Source organism: Coniophora puteana, assembly GCF_000271625.1.
Source record: "Coniophora puteana RWD-64-598 SS2 unplaced genomic scaffold CONPUscaffold_7, whole genome shotgun sequence".
Lineage (NCBI taxonomy): Eukaryota > Fungi > Basidiomycota > Agaricomycetes > Boletales > Coniophoraceae > Coniophora > Coniophora puteana.
Window position 1 is genome coordinate 420,781 of NW_006913059.1, and position 18,720 is coordinate 439,500.

Below are 18,720 nucleotides of genomic sequence, written 5' to 3' on the forward strand. Positions count from 1 at the left end.
AAATTGTACACGAAGTGTCACAGCGGACATTCGGTGAAGGAGAACTTGATGAGTACCAGTGTTCAGATGCATTCTTCTATGCCTGTTCCCACTGCCTCTGTCACGCTGCTCACTGTCCAGCGGATGATGAGCTCCAAGATCTTCTCATGGAATATTTTCGGGACAGTTATAATCCAGCGCTCAACATTCTGTCGAAAAAAAAACCTTGCTTGATACCTTACATCAAGACCTGGTTGCAGATAATAGCTTTTTGGAATGAGGTAATTTTACCATCTCACCGTAACAATATGTTGTAGACTGATATTGGATAGGTCAAAGCATGGTCACCAAAGAATAATGCATTCTCGCATATACCAGCAATGATTTTACAAGCGAAGATCGATTTTGCGAGCGGTATAGAAATTTGGGAAGATGGGCCTTCGGGACCAATACTACGTTTCAACTATGGTGATGTGAGGAAAGAAAAGGCACGTGAGAGGAAAGTCGGGTCCTGGGATAGGAAGCGCGGTAAAGCAACAGGTTGGGCGGCAGGTTGGGCGGCAGTGGCAATGCAAGTAATAATCAATACTATACTAAAGGGCCGCATTGCAGCTACCCGTCGCATTAAATAAGTCAAATTTTTGCCAGGCATGCACCTGAGCTCCACTCCGGCCATTTGTATTTGTAGCATCCAGTATTTCTAATGTTGATACGATTCTGCACTCATTTCCTGCCCAGCCGCCGCCGAGCTTGCACGGGTCATCATGGTTTTTTCTTGCCTAATATGTGTTCTGTCTCTGTGTATATGGGCCAGACAGCTTTCAAAGCCTTACATGACTTGGATATTCGAAGGGGAAGTGTGTTCAAATCTTGGTTCAAATATGGCTTTCCCCGGAACGAAGCGCAGGGTGCATGTTTATTCATGAACTTGAACATGATCGAACGTACGAATAGATATACATGACACCCATTCGAGAAATTGAACCACCGTCGACGGGTTGGCTAACCGGAGAACGGGGTGTAGGGGTGTGCAAGAACGTAAATCCCTGTGACCCAGTAAACGCGGCCCGGGCCCCAGTTGACGGGGAGATCACAAAAACGGAGCGCACGCACCGCAGTGCACCCGGGTCGGAGTTTGAAGCTGAACGTTCCGGGACGCGGCCACACAAGACTGCACTCAACGAATTCAAAGTGCTGACCATGATTACTGATTCAATCACCTCTCAAATCAACAAAAGGGGTAGGGCTATGCCACACTTGTCGCCAAAACGCCATCAAACGTTTCGACACACCAAAGACATGGCTTCGCCGTTTTCATTTCTTGAGTAGGCGCCCACCTAGGCGCCACTAACTCCTTGGCCTAAGCGCTTAGGTGCTCGGGCCCTGTACCCGACGAGCCATCCACGAGGCGCACATGTTGTCGGGGAAGGATCTTATCGATTGTCAACCTCTCCGTGACCATATACCACCACCAAGTTTCAGACGAGTACGTCCTCGTCCCCGAGGCCAAATTTAGCTCACATAAATATCCAGATATGAGCGCTTGGGAGCAACTTGCGCAGGCATGCGCTCAAGGGGCCATCTACGACTCCGCCGAGCGTGAGCCCCACTCCAGGTGTCTTCCAGGCACTAGAACAGACTTCCTCCAATCCCTTCGAACAACAGTTCAATCAGAGTCTCCGAATGTTATATGGATCATAGGGGACTCCGGGTCAGGGAAGTCGACGGTATCACACACGTTTGCAGATGAGCTCCGCGAGAAGGGCCTCCTTGCCGGCACGTTCTTCTTCTCCAGAAACACTCCTCAGCGCAGCACATTCGACCTCGTATTCCTTACGATTGCTTATCAGTTGGGGCTTAAACATGATAGAGCCCGAGCCATCATCACGAAAGCCATCTCCGATGACCCCTCCCTTATTTATCCCACCAAATCCCATCGCGATCAGCTCGAGAAGCTCGTCATTCAAGCCTTGGAGTGGTTCAACCTCCCAGATAGATGGGCAGGCAAGAGCATGACCATCGTCTTGGACGCCCTTGACGAAGGTACATCGAAGGGTGTGGCTCTCATCGAGCCCTTCATCGCTCATCTCGTTCGCATCATCCGAGATTCCAGGCTCCCTATTCGCAAAATCATCATCTCTAGTAGGCCATAGCCCGAGATTGATGCGGGGATGCGTAACCCTGGCTTTGACAACATCCTTCAAATCAAGCATCTCGGCGAATCATCGGATGACGTCACCGAATACTTGCGACAATCCTTCCAACAAATGCGCGTTTCCTGCAGTGCATCATTATTCCGTTCAGGACCGTGGCCATCTGAAGCGGACCTTCAGATGCTATCAGGACGGTCTGCCGGCCGATTCATTTTCGCTGCCACCATAATTCGACAGGTCGACCAATCCGAGCCTCACCGCCGCCTCTCTCTGGTGTGCGGTATGTTGCGCGGCAAGGTGCAACGGATATGGGGGGACGTCCATGATCTGTACGAGTCCATCATCAATGATATCGACGAACACACTCATAAAAAGGGCCTATACTATCTCTACGTCATCGTCCATCTCAGGTACCCGTTGTTGCTGTCCCAGCTGGATCAGCTTTTCAGGGATCATTTACAGCCATACCTTCTTCCTTTCTCAGCTCTCGTGTCCGTTTCAGCCAACTTGCATGATCCTGTCCGACCCTTTCACACTTCTATTCGGGACTTTCTGCAGACGCCCACGACTATCGAGCACTTTCAAGCTCACGTTTCCGACCCACATCTGAACATTGCTCGGTGTTGCCAGAGATTGCAAGATGAAAGGGACGTCGGAGAATGGACACACTTTCTTAGCGACCAATCCGCCATCCGCGTGTATGAATATGCATTCGATTACTCCCCCCACCATATCTGCCACTGTCAGGAGAGTGACGATCTTCGAGGCCTTATCTCCGACTTTTTGGAAGATGGGTGTGACACTTTCTTTAGGATAGCGAGGGAGAGCAGGTCGGACGTCGCTCTCGTCCGGTTTCATAAATTTTGGCTAATACCCATGGCTGGAAAATTTCAGGCGAGTCTGAATTTACCTGCTACTACCTTTAATACTGTCCTCATTGATGAGTAGGACCCGCAACGGTGGAGCATCGAAACACAGTCGTGCGTGACAAGCTTATTGCAGAATGCAATCAAACGCGTGGAGCAAGTCAAATCCGAGATCAGGAACGAGAACGCTCGCGAGGCACTTCAGCACGCTAGCTTGCGGTGACGCTTGAGGGTCAGATCTAAAATCTCAAATCGGTAGTCGAACTTTGTCGGTGTTCTCCTAGTTAACTGCTAGAATATGTAAAACGGCTAATAGTTGAAACTCCAGCTCCATATAGCTGTCTTACTCGGGAAAATGAAGTCGCTCACGCTCTTCGCGAGGTGCTTGTGAGCAGTATCAACATCAGCTAGCACTTGAAGGACGAATTGCGAGCCCTTCGCCACCTGCCTTGAAAATCTCATTGAGAATACCCGGGTTGACCTTCTCCGTGCTCTCCGCTCGAGTAGCGGTCGATCAACCGTGCTCAGGTATCCTCTGGCTGTCGGGGGAGTCCGATTCCGGCAAGTCGGCAGTCGCGCGTACATTCGCAGAGTACTTGCGTAGGTAATAGGATTTCTTGACACAGTATCTCGCTTGTTTTTGAGAAAGAAATCAAGAATGCAGGTTGCTATTCCAAGAAAGCCTTCATATGCTTATGTTGGGGATGTTGACATTGACCGTACTCGCGGCATAAAGCTGGCGTAAAAGGATCTGAGAAGCGGCCCGGAACTTTCCATAACATCACGTGTGCTCTGCAAGTGCTCTGCATGTTCTGCGTTCCCAACTGGAGACAACGTCAAGTTGATGTCAACGCTAATACGCACGACAAATAAGTAACGAACATGGTTTGGATAGTGACATGTATGAGCACATGTGGTACAGGATCGGTGCTATGATTAGACAGAAAAGGTCAGGAAAGCGCTTGACTTGCGCAGCAAGTCGGGAACCGATGGTAATCAGCATGGTATCGAAAAATACAGATATATATAAAAGGCGTGTGTTGTGTTGGAACAGAAGGTGAGTCGGTGGTATAGTAGTTGGTGCGAAATAAATAAATCAAAACATATCGAAAATAAAATGGCGTGAACTGATCATTCCGTGTCGTCGTGTATCAGGAGTCCAGAATAATCCACAGGAGGGGGTTTGGTATCAGTGGCGAAGGCGTTCAAATCGTCCTCTGCAGATGTCCTTAGGTATAACATCGATGCAAAAGGTCGTCGACTCACTTTAACGATAATCCACTCCGTAATGACGTTCTTTAGCCGCTCCTGGAGCCCCTCACGACACAGGCTGCATCGCACCTTCTCGCCCAGCGGTCCCAGAGCCGCCTGCAACGCAGCCGTCGATAGATCTAAGTACAAGTAAATTTGAGCTGAATATACGCTGCGGAGGACGTTCTGATGCTTACCTGGCCTCGCATCCCAAGCGAGGTATGCAGACGCAAGCGCCCACGCCCGCGACACTCGGTTTTGATCTTCAAAGCTACACGTTGGTGAGGGCGCGTGCGGATGCGGGGGTTGCAGGAGGATGCGCTTCAATGCGTCGGTGCGTCCGAGGTGCAGGAAGAACAGGCGCCTAAGGTATCGCGAGCCAATCCGGTCTGCCATGTCGTCGGTGAGAGATGGAAGAGAGAAGGAGAGAAGGTGGGATGAGGTAGGAACAGCCAGATCATGGAGGTCGTACTGTGCCGCCAGAGCGTACAGTTGGAGCGGACGCAGGGGTGCATGGGAAAGAAGAAGGGTGTATAATGGGGTCGAAGGAACAATGTACCTGGTGGTAGACAAGCCGTACTTGGGGAAGGCCATCACCGCGGCTGATAGCGAATCAAACGAGGGGTTATGATGAGAGCATGACATATTGTAAATGGTGTGAAGGATGACGTCGAGGATGGCGGAATGTTCTTGGGCTACTACAATGGGACCGGCATCGCTACCCGGGTGTTTTGCGGGTAGAGCGAAAAGAGCGCCAAACGCATTGGAGGATGCGCTGAGCAACATGATTGACTCAACGTAGAAGAAGATGGAATCGGATGAAATGATAATGAGGTCCGGGTGAGTCAAATGCGTCTGGGAGCCGGGAAAGAAGGTTGTTGAGACGGAAACCATCCCGCTGTCCTCCACCGTAGGCTCATTTCCTCGCGGCGCAGTGTTGAGAGGAGGGTCTTGTGCTTGCGACTTGTTCGGGAGGGGTAATGGGGAAGGGAGGAGAGTGCTCGGCGGAGGCGTTGGAAGCTGTTGTGCTGTTACATTTGCGTTCTGCATGCTGACGATAGGCAGTTCAGGAAGGTCGGTCTGCTCGTGACTCGTGGGCTCTGTGATGAACTCGAAAACAGAGCCCCAATCGGTGGCTTCTGAGTGGTTGGACATGGTGGAACAGGATGAAAATGATCGCGTGTGCGACTAAGAACTCGTGAGACCGAAGCGGGACAACGCGGAGCGAGAGGTAACGAGTCTGTATGACTGGGAGGATGCTGCAACGACGGAGTAGGTCTAGCATATAATTTTAAGGGCGCAGATTAAAACAGAACCTCGTCGCCATCGAGAAGCGGATATGATGGTTATTCCCTTTACAGTTAGGCAGCTGAGGCTGACAAGGCCCAGAATCTCTTAGAGTTTTCTGTGAGCTTCGTTGCTAGTCGACGCTGCTGCATATACCTACGAGGAGGATCGAGACGGAGCCTCTCGTGAAGGAGAGGCTGCGCAGTTATTAATCAAAAACTCAGTAATGCGCTCGCTTGATCCCGCTGGCGAGTCTTCGTCACAAGTCCTAGTCATAGACGAAGAACCTTGGAGTAAGCAGCTGTGCAGGAGAAAACTGCTGCACAGTGCTTTATCGGCTATACCCGACGTGGATTACACTGGTCAGCTTTGCGCAGAAGCTCGAGCAAACTGACCCGGGCGGCGAACATCCATCGGAGGAGCGCAATACGAAAAATAGGAATTCGACTATCATCCTCGCGCGTCTGGGCTACTATCAAAAGAGAGACGGGGTGAGCATATATCTGAGTCTACGTACGACATGCCGACGCGGGCTGTAAAATCAAACATAAAAGATAATAATAAAGAACGTAACTTAATGCGTGACGAGGTTTGATTCCTGGAATAGGTGGGGGGTGACGCCGAATTAGACGCGAGGAATGCTGCAAGACGGGGGGGTTGAGCGCAGCACTGAGCAACTGTCACGCCAGACCCTTTTCTTGCCCGCAAATCATGCATTATTCCCTGCAATGATCGCGGGTTCTTACCTGCATTCTGTAAGACATTGAAGAGCGGGACTGTGGGGTCCTTATCAGCGAGGCAAATGTTGCAGCAAAAGCTGAAGCCAAGTGGGCAGTGGCCGACCCCACCTGCGGCATCAGCGGCATATGCGCATCTGCCAGGTTACGCTAGAGTCATGAAGACCCCCCCGGCAAATCCCTGGGTACTAGAACATGTTCGGAAACGAGCGTGATAGTCCCATTTGAGATATGACCTACCGAGCTTCGTCTCTATTAACGCGTACTCTTGCGTAGAGGTCGCTGACGGTGAAAGGTGGTCTTGGGTGCAAGCAGGATAGGATGCTCGTCCACTTCAGAAATGAATTCAGCTCCGCAACCCCTCCGGCGTAATGGGTGCGCCGCGCGCTCCACTAGAAGCATCATCTTAGTAAGCAGTCACACGCCATCCGGCTATGTAGCGGGCCGCCAGAGGCCATACATCTACGCGGGGAGAATGGGTAGACCTTGTCGGTCAACGAATTATACTACTACGGAACGCGTTCTCTTAAAACACCTGTGTGTAAAACAAAGTCCATTACAACCTGGCCAACATCTTCTAACCCTAATTCCACTTCTGCTGCGCGTAAAGGCCCAAAATTTGATTCGAAACGACATCGCTGTAAGGCTTGACGTCGCTATCCGCGTACTTCTTTTCCGACTGAAGACCGTTGAGGATCCCAAGCAGCTGCTCCTCGATGAAGTCGACAAAGACGAGGTCGATGGGCGTGTCGTCGGTGACATTTGGCGCATTGCTGCCGATAAAGTCGGGAATGTCGTAGGACGGGATTGAGATGTGCATCGTGTCGTCGCCAGCGCCAGGACATGACTACACAAGACGAAAAGTAAGGATGAGCGTTCCTCATAACAATTCAGAAAAGAGCGTGTCAAAAACTCACATCCTTGGTGACATATCCGAGCGTCAAGTTTCCCGCCTCATTCCCGCGCTTTTCCATACCCGCCCGCTCGTTCATCTCCCGCACCCATGCGTTGAATATAGCGCGAATCTCCTCATCATCATTCCTCCACAAATCACGCTCGAAAACATCGCGCTTCCGCCTACGTTCGGCCGCACCCGCTTTGTTGAGCGCTGGGAGAACCTTGTTCGCGACACTGAACTTGAGGTCGGGGATGTACAAGAACGCATCCTCGAACGGCGACGTAACGAGCTGGTCGTTCTTCGAGAACGGGCCCTTGAACAGGTCAAAACGCTGCGAGCCCGAGTTCGTGATCATGATGTTCGGGATGGACGAGCGACTGTTGTTGATGGCTAGAGCAACGGGAGCAGCTTCGGCAATGAAGAGAGATAGAAGTGAGTTATTCGACGGGTAAGACGCCCTTGCTAGGCGTTAGCATCGAGAAGGATGAACACTAAAGCACGCTCACCCAGTGAGGAAGTAATCCTGAGGCGCAGTGCCATATAGATAGTCGAGATCGTATTTCTTCTCCAACTCATGCAGACCCGATGTGATGAAACGTCCACCCAAGGTGTCAAATGTGAAGTTTCCCCTACCAGTATGGTACTGTTGACAAGTTAGCATACAGGTCTATGTCAAGAAAGCACATATCCTAACCTCATAGGTGACCCGATTTTGGTCCAAGTAGCGCCGATCGAAGGCAATGTCGTTCGAGTTGTCCTTCGCATTGGTAAGGTTTGCGCCTGGAAGATACATTGAGTCATACGCGCACGTTCATCAAGTTTCGGCTGGCACTCACTCATCCAGCCTAATGAGTATCGATGAGTATATGCGCCCATAGACTACGAGCAAACGTACCAACAGTCTCCATGTAGCGGCCACTTTCCAACGCCATAGACCTACCATCGTACTGCTGACAGTCCCGGATATGAGAGTGACCTAAGGATATGTTCATACCTTATCCCGAAACCATGCGCAACTTGAACTTACCTCCAAAGATCAGAATAGGAGTATGCGGGTGTACAGCACGGATAACGTTGAACACGTCTGGCCCTGGTAGTTCGCCAATGGGTAAACGAAGAACACCACAACTGGAGCTCTGAATCGCTTACAATAGTCATCGGAGACAGGCATGTGCCTATACCATCTTTAGCACGTAAAACCAAGTGGATAAGCGAGAGCTTACCCAACCAGAAGGAAAAGGTCAGGTTCATCAGCGATGGCTTCAGCAAACTGTGGACTAGTATGAGCGCCAGCGCGTATACAGCGGAAGATAGCCATACCCATTGCTCTTTCACCATGTCCGAGGCAAATTGAACGGTGGTATTCAGGGCGTTACCGGTGAAGTCAAAGATGACACCGAGCGACGTGACTTTACGGCCTCTGGGGCAAAGTTGAGCGATCATTGGCCACAGACCCGGAAGCGTGGACGGCTAGGCTTACTTCATGGTGCTAAACTTCGCAAATCGATCTGAGAGCAAGCCGCGTGAGACGTATGCGGAAACATAGATAAGTTATGTTAAAGTACCTCCCATGGGTACGCTGACATTCTTCCCATCCAAATCGAGAACAGTGATATTCACGTTCGAGGCTAGGTAACGCCCGTTGAAGTGAGGAACCAGATTCTTGTACCTGGGTAGCGTAAGTAAGGGGAAATTTCTTAGATAACTAGATTTTCGTACGTGTCATACGCATCCGCATACTCATACAGCTCGTGGCTTGAAGAGAGTGCATAAGCCAACGTTAGCCAACAGCTGAGACGTGGCTTACTTTCCGACTGTCATGAGGTCAAACGGTAACTGCGCCAAGAACTTGTTCGTCTGTACAGGAAGATGTTTGGTGGATGAACCCAGATGTTGATACAGATGAGCTCACCTCATGCCCATCGACGCCACCAGCAGGGAACCCATCAGACAGACCAGTGCCTTTCGGAGGTACGTTAGAAGGTTTCGAGTATGAGGCTCCAAGCAGACGTACCATCGTGCAGATCACCGGTATCGACCACAAGGAGGTCCACATCTTTCTCCTACATAGGCGTTGGGGCTCAGTCCGATATACAGCTTGATAAGACGTACAATAGCGATCTGCTTCATGTGTGTAACGAAGCTGGCGAAATCGCCAAGGTCACCGCTGTACGACAAAGATTTGAGCGGGGAGCCTATCTGGTGAACGCTTGAAGGTACGCACCTGTAGTCTGGCTCAGGCCAAGTCGCCTTCTGGTGCCCCAAAAGCCATCCGTGCGTGTCGGTTGTATGGATGACGTTGAAGTCGCCCCATACTAGAGGCCGATACGGAGGAGTTAAGGGAAACTGGGGGTACTCGCGCTTAACGCTGTGGACGTGACCGTGCGCGTGGTCTTGGCCTCTCTTGTGATGAGCGTCGCCGCAGGCAAGTGCCGAAACCGCGAAGGCGAGAACGCCAGTGCGGAAGGCGAGCATGGGGTATTGGTGGTGGTGGCTTGAGGGAAAGGCAAGTCAAGTAGCGCGTCTTTACATATTCCTAGAATTAAGGTACAAGCATCAGCACATGTATCGTTGAAAATTCTAAGGAATCAAAGAAGACTTTGATCGGACCTTGTTTCTCCTTTTGCTGCTCGGACGCAACTCGGACGCGCCGACGACGGACGCGTTATCTTGCACTATCTCGGCCTATCGCGACACTTCCGCGTGGTACATTGGCTTTCACCTCAACTTCGGACGTGGAAGTGGATAGCGCCAGTTAATCAAGAGGCAAGGTCAACGAAGGAGCGTATGAGATTGGGGGCGCTGGTCATCGCCCAGATGGAACAACAGAGACGCGTATGTTTGCAGCGCTTCATCTTTCTTCCCACGGTTCACGCTGTGCGAGAGCAATATCTTCCTTTTTACTATAAACGGCTGCCTAAGGGAGACTAGGTTGTGAGAAACCTCAATTGAACGCGTCCCCTTCTTCCGACACGATCTCGGCAAACTCGAACGGTTCCGGGGAGGAAAACCCTTCTGACTATGTTCCTCGTTACAGAACCTTACTGCTTTGGGCTACTTTTATACTATGTCGCAAAACCTTCAAGAGTCCTGTCCATCGATAAACAATGTCTATTTACCAAGTAATTGGGCATGCCTATACTCCCTCATGAAATTCTCAGCATATCATATCGTGAATGTCTTCTCGGGCTGCTTTAACATCTCAATCATGCCGGCTTTTGCGCTACGCCGGATGACTTGTCCAACGTCGATGTCGAATTTCGTTGGCCATCTCTTCGTCGCGTTGTGCGATAGGCTTGTCAACCCCAATGGCCTCATTTTCGCGTTGATGCTCTGGAGTCATACTATTAGCCTCAACAGCCACAATTGCGCCCGTCCGACCATCGATGCCAAACTGCAGTCCAGTGAGTTTCTCCTCCATCCTCTTTTCGTCATCGTATGGGAGGAGTAATTCGCCGAATCCTGAGCGACAAACCAGTGCAGCGGCTGCGCCGATCGACCCCGGCGATGCTGTAAGGTGGAGTTTACTTCGAGCGCGTGCGTGCATCCAGTGCAGCACCAAACCAATCGAGCCAATAACTAAGAGGAAAACAGCGAGTGCATGAGAAGCGAAAGAGCTAAGCGGAGTAACAAAGGTTGACCAATTAGCCATCAGAGGATAGTTTAATTCCGGAGAATCACGCTGGCTTACTCCAGAAAGAGTCGAGACACGAATGAAGTAAGTTCCCCGGGAACAGAGGACGGTTCTCTGAGAAAGTACGTCGATTTCGATGCCAATGCAAGGTGCTGAGTCTGCAGCGGTATCAGAAGTTTGTTTATATGCAGTTTGTTGTGGAGGACATACATATATATTGCTTGTCACATTGACAAAGCCACCACTTGCACCCTGGAAGAGCGCCACAACACCACCGCTTAGCTGCATCCCATACCGAAATACAGTCTCTGGGATCTCAGATCCGATGGACGTCGCACGGGCATTCACAACGGCGTCATCGCTCGGATTAAATACCACCCTGTAAACAGAAATATCAGTGTTACCCATTTTACGGATGAGGGGTAAAGTTATCTCGATAGAACAAACATACCCGTTCCAGGGTCTTCCATACAGCGGCGCCCCAGTCACATTATCTGAGCCAGAATACGGACTCAGTACTTGAACTGATTGAAGAGAGCCATTGTTCAAATTTTGTACGGCTTGAATATTGTAGAACTCCATCGTAGGACGACAAAACACGGCAGCCGTGAGCGCGTCGTTGGACTGATATAGATAATACCACCAGAACATGACAGGTTGAAAGTTCATGGGCATGTCATCTCCCGGTGGGAGACAAGCTGAGGCATTGACGGTGCCGTACTGGCTTGAAGCTTCCGAGCTGTTGAAGGTGACTTCAGTCGGGCGAGAGCATCCGTCCAATGATGCAGTCAAGGTAGACAACGCATCCGACGATGGAGAACTGAGGGTGGTATTTGTCGCAGCCATGCAGTTAACAGATGTCTCGACGCCGGTTGTGTTCACAGTCAGCGTCGCGTTGAGCACTTCCCAGGCAGACCACTACATATACGGCATCTAATTATAAAATTGAGATGGTTTTGACAGAAACCCACCGAAAACTCTGCTGCCGTCCAACTTCCGTAAACAAATGGGGGATCCGCGAGGTCGTTGTACAGGGCGGCATTTGTGTACTGTAAGGACACGTGAGACACAGTTGACGTCACATTGCTCGATTACTTACCCCAGCCGACGCAATATAAGCCCACAGCTGTGGTAGGTCCCACAACAGTCCTACCTTGGAGACGCTCGTCGCGTTAATTGCTAAAACCGTGACAAATGTTAGCGAACATTAGAAAGCTTCTGTTTATACTCACAGACACTATGAGGAACCTGTCTGATTACAAACACGGAACCTGTGAGCGGCTGTAGAAAGACAATGATAAAGCTCAGGGCGGTAGATATGCAGATAAGCCAGTGTCTTTTTTTGATCGAGGCCCAGAAAACCATCATTCGACTGCAGCAAGGAAGCATTAGTGGGAGCATGATACTTGCCAAGAAAGGTTTAACCTGAGTGTAACCTAAAGAAATCGCGTTTGTTATACTGAAGTTAAGAGCAAAGAAACGAGCTTACATAGTCCAACAGTACGCTGTTGGAGGCTGACGCACTTCCTTCGGATAACATAACATAGGGCTACTTTGGAGTCAGTGCGTCCTAGCACATCCTGTAAGGTGAAAATCATACCTGATACCACCTTACCATCGAATCTGCCGCATTCCAGTAAAACGAGAGCAGGGCTACCAACAACATTGCAAAAAATGACTAGAGAAGAAGACCAAACATTAGAGTAGATATGGTAGTCGTTTGGTCATGCTTATCTCACTGCAAGCACCTGTGTATCCGCAAACTTAATCGGATCGGCTTTCAGCACGTTGAACCCTATTACCAAGAAAAAGCTTGTTCAAAAACACTTATATATGAATCGATTGTTTTGCTTACCGTTGTTTCTGTTCGAAAGATATAGCAGGATCTCTATTGTGATGGCCATGGCAAACATCACGATAGTTACACCCCCGACTACCCACAAGTTAATCGTCCAAGGCTCCTTCAGAGGGTAGATGAGGAATGGGCTTAAAATTGATGACTCGAAGACTGCGCACGCACATAACGCTTTGGTCGAGCCGAAATTTCTCCAGGAGTAGGTATGTCATGGATCGAATGGTGGAATCGAGGAGAGTAGGGAGACGAGTATGGCGACGAAAACGATGACGAGAATGGCGAAGCTGGATCTACGAACTTCAGGTGTCCAGGCATGTTATACCTTTGAGGATACAGGACAAGTTTGGCAACTTCACGCGCTGAAGCTGCGATGTCATATATACCCTACAGCAACCAAAAACAAAAGCAATCCCGATCAAGGAATAGCTCTTCTATACTTATGGCTCGGGAATGCAAGGGGGATTTATGACCGTGTCCATGTCAGCGTTTGACAGTGCTTGATGATCATATGGGTGATCTACAGCATCGTCAAGAATGTAGCCAGGAATCTAGGGCAATGTATCACATTCCAGTAGCCGTATGCGATATTATTGGCCCAGTTCCGTATATCCTGGAGCTGAGCGTGTACTAGATCAAACACCTTGGACGTCAGTTCATCAAGTTTAAGGCAGGGTTGGACTTCAGATGCCACAACTGGGTGTGATGTACAGTAACTCACAGCTTATCCACGGAGGCCGGTGATCAGAACACGAGCTCGGAAAATGATACAGGGTTGGTCCATAAAGCGATCCTTGAATCGCACACCTGCCTGTGTATGTTTCAGGTGAGCAAACGCTGGTAGAAACACCTGCGGAGATGTCACGGTTTCCCGTGGGAACAAGTACTTTTGCGCTTAGCTATGTTCAGTCGGTGTTCAACAAGTACTCGTACCCTCGATATAAGGGCTGGACCGAGGGTCTGCACTCACATTCACCACTCGAAAGTCAGATCTCCCGAACCCTGTTCCTTCAAATTTTCGTCCAAACACTCTACATGTGATGACATGACATGATCACCAGCGATCCCTTGACGATGTATCATGTTACACTCGGTTTCGGTGGCTTTCAGGCTCAGGCACCGGACCGAAGAAACTCAGCCAGGAGTAGCGGTCTACCAAGGAGTGTTAATCCAAGCCTTGCTGAGGTGCTCAGTCTGTTGATACGCCCGTGTGATATGCTCACGCCTGCCAGATACTGTAGACAAGAATGTCCCGGAGATGAACAAGACAAGGATATGCGCTAAAACTTATCAAATGCTGCGGGCGGCGGGCAGTAGCCGCCGTAAAGAGAGAACCACTGAGAGACTTGACATCCGTCGGATGTTCAAGCTAAGGTGTGAGACAGACAAGGGACGAGACGGTGGGACCCGGCGGGTATCGCAAACGCAGTGGAATCACGAGCGGTGTGGGATGTGACACAGCGGGATATACTTCTTCGGTGAGCTCGTCGAATCCTCTAGTTAAGTGATCTTGGCCGAGAGATCAACTGTCTATATATGAGCATTATTGGAACAGCAAATGTTGTCAGTACTAAGGAGCCACTGACAGTCCAAGAAATCGAATGAAACACTTGCGCAAGAGGATAGGTTAAAGGGAGAAAGAGAACCCTAACCCTTCGCTAGATTATTGCCAAATGCAAGCAAATAAAACTTAGGCAAAGCGCATGCAAAGTTTACGCTCGCCTCCTCTGCGCGCGGCAGACAGCGGCTCACGCAACGCAACGCATGTTATCCTCGCCGACGAGTTCACCCCTCGGACGTCAATGTTGCTGAAAACTCTACGACTACCACGAGGCGCCACGCTCGTTAGGCCAACGCTGAACAGGTTGGAAAGGGTCGAGTGTAGATGCAGCAGTGCGGAGGATTTTTATCGCTTGGTATTTTGTGAGCCAGATCCAAACTTTCAGGCCCTTCGAATTCTGTCGTTGTATGTATCGTGGTACTATTCAAATGTCATGCGGCCGTCAACGTGGAGCCAAATGCAATTCGTGGTCACCATCAGTCACGGTAGTGCTTGCGTAACTTCGCCTTGTTGGGCCGCGCGATTGCCTCAACGTCGTTGGGCTCACCCAGTCCTTCACTCCTCTGACATTGTCCATCCCAACTCCACGCAATGTCGTCAAAGAAGTCTCCACTAGTCGATCTAACCCATCCGTTGGATGAAACCATGTCATGTTATCCCGGTGATCCTCCATTCAAGATTTGTTGCGTTCGGAACGTGCCATCCGATGGCTACACCGTCCACTCCCTCGAGCTGGGCTCCCACACTGGCACCCACGTCGATGCACCCTTCCACTTCTTCGAGAACGGTGCCAGGCTGGACAAGATCCCCATCGATGCCTTCGTCGGGCGCGCTGCCGTCATCGATCTTCGGTCCTTCGCGGCACCCTCAGCCAGGATCAGCTGGTCGGATGTCCAGGAAGCGCTCGCCTCCCAGCCTTCCCTCCTCGACAGAATAGGTTCCAGAGACGATGGGAAGTTGGATATCGTCTTATTGATGACGGGCTGGGACGCCCACTGGGGATCACCGACTTACTATCAACACCCCTATCTCGCCAAGGACGTTGCAGAAGAGTTCTGTTCGCGCGGCGTCCGGCTTCTTGGAGTGGACACGCTCAGTCCTGACGAAACGACCGTCGATGACGGCGCGGAGGAGAAGCCTGATGCCTTCGTCGTTCATCGGGTGATCCTGGGACAGGGAAAACTCATCTGCGAGAATCTCACGAATCTGAAAGGGTTAGCTGGTTCCCAACAAGAAGAAGGCGATGGCGACATCTGGGTGAGCTTGATGCCCATCAGCATTCATGAGTCGGACGGGGCGCCTGCTCGTGCATACGGTTGGCGAGAATGGACATCTCAATGACGGAGACTGCGGTCACGTTTCGCCTGAGTAAGTCTTCTTGTTATTCATTAGCTGCGTTTGATCACCCATATCGAATAAAATCGTTAAGATCGGAGGTTGCAATGATTATGTTCATTGATATTCCATTCTCTGCACGGGAAATTATTGAGAGGATCGAAAGCTTATGAATGCGGAAGCATGCAGTCCTTGTCGAGATACTTCAAACACTTAAGGCCGACGAAAACGGGGTTGTTTCACCACGCTAATTCCCACATGACCGATATGCTATTTGGCTGACTCAACGATACCTTCGCTGACGCATCCTTCGTGCTTTACCCCCTAGATGTCATCATACGACTCCAGGATTGGCTGTTTTTCAGACATTATCGTCAGACTGGTGTACCGAAACCGGGTATTACCTCTTTGGTGTGCGCGCTTTCTGTACATATATCTCTAGCTGCCAGTGAAATAATAACCCTAGCTCTCTCTCTCTCGTCGATCGACGCAACTTCAGCTTCAGCGCTCAGCACTCAGCTTCCATCCTCCACAACACAGATATCTCACAGAATGGCCTCAAAGAACGCCGACCACCGGATTGTTCCAACGGACAAAGATGGCTCGTTTAAGCGGCCGGATTCGGCGTTCCGGAACTGGATCGAGAAAGGGGGAAAGTTCGAACCTAAGAAAGGTGTGTATGGAACCTTTCGTGTGGGTTTCAGACGTTGACAGTCTGCAGGACGCTATCATCTATACGTCGCCTACTCTTGCCGTACGCGTTCTTTTCGTCTCGCAGCGAGCCTTGACTGATCCGCATTCCAGCATGGGCGACGCGAACTCTGATCGTGCGCAAGTTGAAAGGCCTTGAGGACTTTATTTGTAGGACTTCGCTCGCTTGATTTGATCATTATTGTTGACGCATGGTGTCCATAATCTGTAGCTGTCGACGTCGTGTCACCAGGTATTACCCCAGAAGGCTGGGTGTTTGCCAACGTGCACGACTTTCCGGGCGCAACACGCGACAGCATACATGGTGACGAAGTGACGCATCTCAGGCAACTATACTTCAAAGCCGATCCCAACTATGCGGGCAGGTGGGTACGACTTCCCTTGTGTACGTGCTTTGCTTGACAGTAGGATATCGCCGCAGGTATACCGTGCCAACTCTTTGGGACAAGGAACTTGAGACAATTGTCAGCAACGAGAGCGCGGATATTATACGGATGCTCAACACCGCGTTTAACGACCAATTGCCGGCAGACAAGGCTGCTATCGATATCTATCCTGAGGTGTACCGCAACGAGATTGACGAGATCAACTCTTGGGTTTACGATACTGTCAACAGTGTGTTTGTTTCTAATACTGTTCTGCTATCATCATTGACACTCTTGTCAGACGGGGTATACAGATCTGGGTTCGCAACAACGCAAAAGGCATACGAGGACGCAGTTGTACCCCTCTTCAAGTCGCTTGACAGGCTCGAGAAGATCCTTGAAGGGAAGGACTATCTCGTCGGTGATCGTTTGACCGAAGCAGACATCCGGCTTTGGGTCACCATTGTCAGTCGGCCCATTTTTCTGATCAGAACGAGAAACTGACACGCATGCCATCCTCAGATCCGCTTCGACCCCGTCTACTTCTCCCATTTCAAGTGCAACATACGCGACATTCGGCATGACTACCCAAACCTGAACCGCTGGTTGAAGAACTTGTACTGGAACAATTCCGCGTTCAAAGAAAGCACATTCCCTGAGCATATCAAGGCGGGTTACTATTCTGGAGTTAAGGTACGATTTACAGCCTTCTTCCAATCTTCTTGTCTGACTTTACCCCGACTATAGATCAATCCAACTGGGATCGTCCCTGTTGGTCCGAACCCCTTCATAGAGCCGCTGTGAGGCATAGCTGCTGCCTGCGTGGTGGAGATCTAGTACTGCCATCCACTCATCCTGTATTTCCTACAATCAATAATATTGGAACGAATAGCCTGTCATCAGTCCCCGATGCAAGCTGCCAGTCATACTACGGTTGCGTTGATTGTGGTTGACAAAGACATCAAATCTTAGTCCGTAGCCTCACGTATCAATCTGTCGTAGACCAGTCAAGGTCCGCAACTTGATACCTCCCATAGTAGTATGAGTGATTCACATTCCACTCATTTCAGTTACTCTCGAAAATCGCGCCTCAGTTTCTCAGCCGTTCGTCTGCAACTCGCGGCAACTCAACCACCCCTATGTATTCCGATCGTCTCAAAAACTTGCCGCGCAGGATTTCACAGACCCATACCTAGGCGACGTCCTACTCGTGACCTTCCTCTCGTGCTAATCCGTTTTGTCCATTCGCTCATCACCTGACGTCATGTAAGCCCCTGTTTATGTTGAGGCGACCTGATATTTAACCATACCGCCCTCGAGTTGGAGTGCTAGACATCACTCAACTCGCCAATCATGAAGAAAGGCTCCAAACCTCTCGAACCTATCGTGAAACATGAGACGTTTTACTTTACCAATGTCTCCTTTCTGGTATGTGCAAGCGCTGTCCCACGAACGATATGACGGCGACCAGAGTCCACTGATTCTGCTCACGGATGTAGGTAGAAAGGACCCTTTTTAGAATCCCCAGATTCGTTCTGGAGCATAGTTCCGAGGTCTTCAAAGATATGTTTCATCTACCCGTAGAAGGCGAAAAGTCAGAGGGCTCGAGTGATGACAACCCGATCGTCCTAGAAGATGTATCCTCATACGATTTCGATCAGTTGCTGAGAGTGTTGTGTTTTCGGTAAGTCTTGCTCTCTGCTAGTAACCCCTGTATCAGTATCTAATGGCCGCGTCTGGTGAAAATGTTTTAATATGTAGGGGCGGCAACCCGAACAAACCAGAAGGTCTCCCGAGTACCCTCCAGGAATGGACAGCCGTGCTCGGGTTGGCACACAAGTGGAACATGGTTGGCGTGCAGACCTTTACAGTCCAACGGATGAATTCTCTTAGCATTGACCCGGCGGACAAGGCACGCCTTGCCCTCAAATACGAGGTCAAGGAGTGGCTCGTCCCGGCCTTCAAAGCCCTCCTTAACCGCAAAGAGCCCATGTGCACCGCAGACGTGGACAAGCTTGGTTTGGATGTGGTCTTGAAGCTGGCTGCCTTGCGAGACGTTAAAAAAGTCACTGCAAGCTGTAGTTACTGCGG

General features: G+C 50.3%; 7 protein-coding genes across 7 annotated transcripts; 3 read left to right on the forward strand and 4 right to left on the reverse strand.

Annotated features, from left to right (window-relative positions):
- Nucleotides 1–1,553: 1,553 nt before the first annotated feature.
- CONPUDRAFT_24091 (uncharacterized protein) lies at nt 1,554–1,946 on the forward strand (the record flags this gene model as incomplete). The annotated part of the gene is made up of 1 exon (XM_007770765.1): nt 1,554–1,946. A coding segment is annotated over one exon (393 nt), but the record flags the coding sequence as incomplete, so codon positions are not given.
- A 372-nt stretch (nt 1,947–2,318) lies between these two features.
- On the reverse strand, nt 2,319–2,990 carry CONPUDRAFT_73428 (uncharacterized protein; the record flags this gene model as incomplete). The annotated part of the gene is made up of 3 exons (XM_007770902.1): nt 2,319–2,459; nt 2,724–2,738; nt 2,802–2,990. 3 exons carry the CDS (start codon nt 2,988–2,990, stop codon nt 2,319–2,321), a joined length of 345 nt encoding a protein of 114 aa, XP_007769092.1.
- A 1,047-nt stretch (nt 2,991–4,037) lies between these two features.
- On the reverse strand, nt 4,038–5,361 carry CONPUDRAFT_105225 (uncharacterized protein). The gene is made up of 3 exons (XM_007771063.1): nt 4,447–5,361; nt 4,265–4,389; nt 4,038–4,215 (listed from the first exon to the last, which is right to left on the reverse strand). Exons 1-3 carry the CDS (start codon nt 5,297–5,299, stop codon nt 4,204–4,206), a joined length of 990 nt encoding a protein of 329 aa, XP_007769253.1. The 5' UTR covers nt 5,300–5,361; the 3' UTR covers nt 4,038–4,203.
- Nucleotides 5,362–6,856: 1,495 nt separating this feature from the next.
- On the reverse strand, nt 6,857–9,646 carry CONPUDRAFT_57614 (uncharacterized protein; the record flags this gene model as incomplete). Its single annotated transcript, XM_007770869.1, has 17 exons — nt 6,857–7,120; nt 7,191–7,629; nt 7,678–7,814; nt 7,866–7,951; nt 8,067–8,147; nt 8,199–8,261; nt 8,321–8,346; nt 8,395–8,441; nt 8,492–8,591; nt 8,652–8,679; nt 8,737–8,840; nt 8,891–8,926; nt 8,979–9,028; nt 9,084–9,133; nt 9,186–9,234; nt 9,284–9,338; nt 9,396–9,646. 17 exons carry the CDS (start codon nt 9,644–9,646, stop codon nt 6,857–6,859), a joined length of 1,866 nt encoding a protein of 621 aa, XP_007769059.1.
- Nucleotides 9,647–10,394: 748 nt separating this feature from the next.
- On the reverse strand, nt 10,395–13,215 carry CONPUDRAFT_144425 (uncharacterized protein; the record flags this gene model as incomplete). The annotated part of the gene is made up of 12 exons (XM_007771064.1): nt 12,826–13,215; nt 12,661–12,766; nt 12,545–12,600; nt 12,406–12,483; nt 12,295–12,385; nt 12,038–12,076; nt 11,905–11,984; nt 11,777–11,854; nt 11,257–11,723; nt 11,016–11,184; nt 10,863–10,963; nt 10,395–10,788 (listed from the first exon to the last, which is right to left on the reverse strand). Exons 1-12 carry the CDS (start codon nt 12,973–12,975, stop codon nt 10,395–10,397), a joined length of 1,809 nt encoding a protein of 602 aa, XP_007769254.1. The 5' UTR covers nt 12,976–13,215.
- Nucleotides 13,216–14,774: 1,559 nt separating this feature from the next.
- On the forward strand, nt 14,775–15,966 carry CONPUDRAFT_82577 (putative cyclase). Its single transcript, XM_007771065.1, has 2 exons — nt 14,775–15,586; nt 15,648–15,966. Exon 1 carries the CDS (start codon nt 14,810–14,812, stop codon nt 15,557–15,559), a length of 750 nt encoding a protein of 249 aa, XP_007769255.1. The 5' UTR covers nt 14,775–14,809; the 3' UTR covers nt 15,560–15,586; nt 15,648–15,966.
- Nucleotides 15,967–16,032: 66 nt separating this feature from the next.
- Nucleotides 16,033–18,123, forward strand: CONPUDRAFT_82579 (uncharacterized protein). Its single transcript, XM_007771066.1, has 9 exons — nt 16,033–16,226; nt 16,275–16,307; nt 16,358–16,414; nt 16,476–16,629; nt 16,686–16,879; nt 16,931–17,094; nt 17,152–17,322; nt 17,377–17,641; nt 17,700–18,123. Exons 1-8 carry the CDS (start codon nt 16,106–16,108, stop codon nt 17,431–17,433), a joined length of 951 nt encoding a protein of 316 aa, XP_007769256.1. The 5' UTR covers nt 16,033–16,105; the 3' UTR covers nt 17,434–17,641; nt 17,700–18,123.
- Nucleotides 18,124–18,720: the final 597 nt, after the last annotated feature.

Excerpts from the sequence above, each read along its gene's own strand:
- CONPUDRAFT_105225 (XM_007771063.1), bottom strand. The coding sequence starts at position 5,299 with ATGCAGAACGCAAATGTAACAGCACAACAGCTTCCAACGCCTCCGCCG. Across the intron at positions 4,390-4,446 it reads CGCTTGGGATGCGAGGCCAG|ATCTATCGACGGCTGCGTTG; the intron begins GTAAGCATCAGA and ends ACTTGTACTTAG.
- CONPUDRAFT_82577 (XM_007771065.1), top strand. The coding sequence starts at position 14,810 with ATGTCGTCAAAGAAGTCTCCACTAGTCGATCTAACCCATCCGTTGGAT.
- CONPUDRAFT_82579 (XM_007771066.1), top strand. The coding sequence starts at position 16,106 with ATGGCCTCAAAGAACGCCGACCACCGGATTGTTCCAACGGACAAAGAT. Across the intron at positions 16,308-16,357 it reads ATACGTCGCCTACTCTTGCC|CATGGGCGACGCGAACTCTG; the intron begins GTACGCGTTCTT and ends TCCGCATTCCAG. Across the intron at positions 17,323-17,376 it reads GTTACTATTCTGGAGTTAAG|ATCAATCCAACTGGGATCGT; the intron begins GTACGATTTACA and ends CCCCGACTATAG.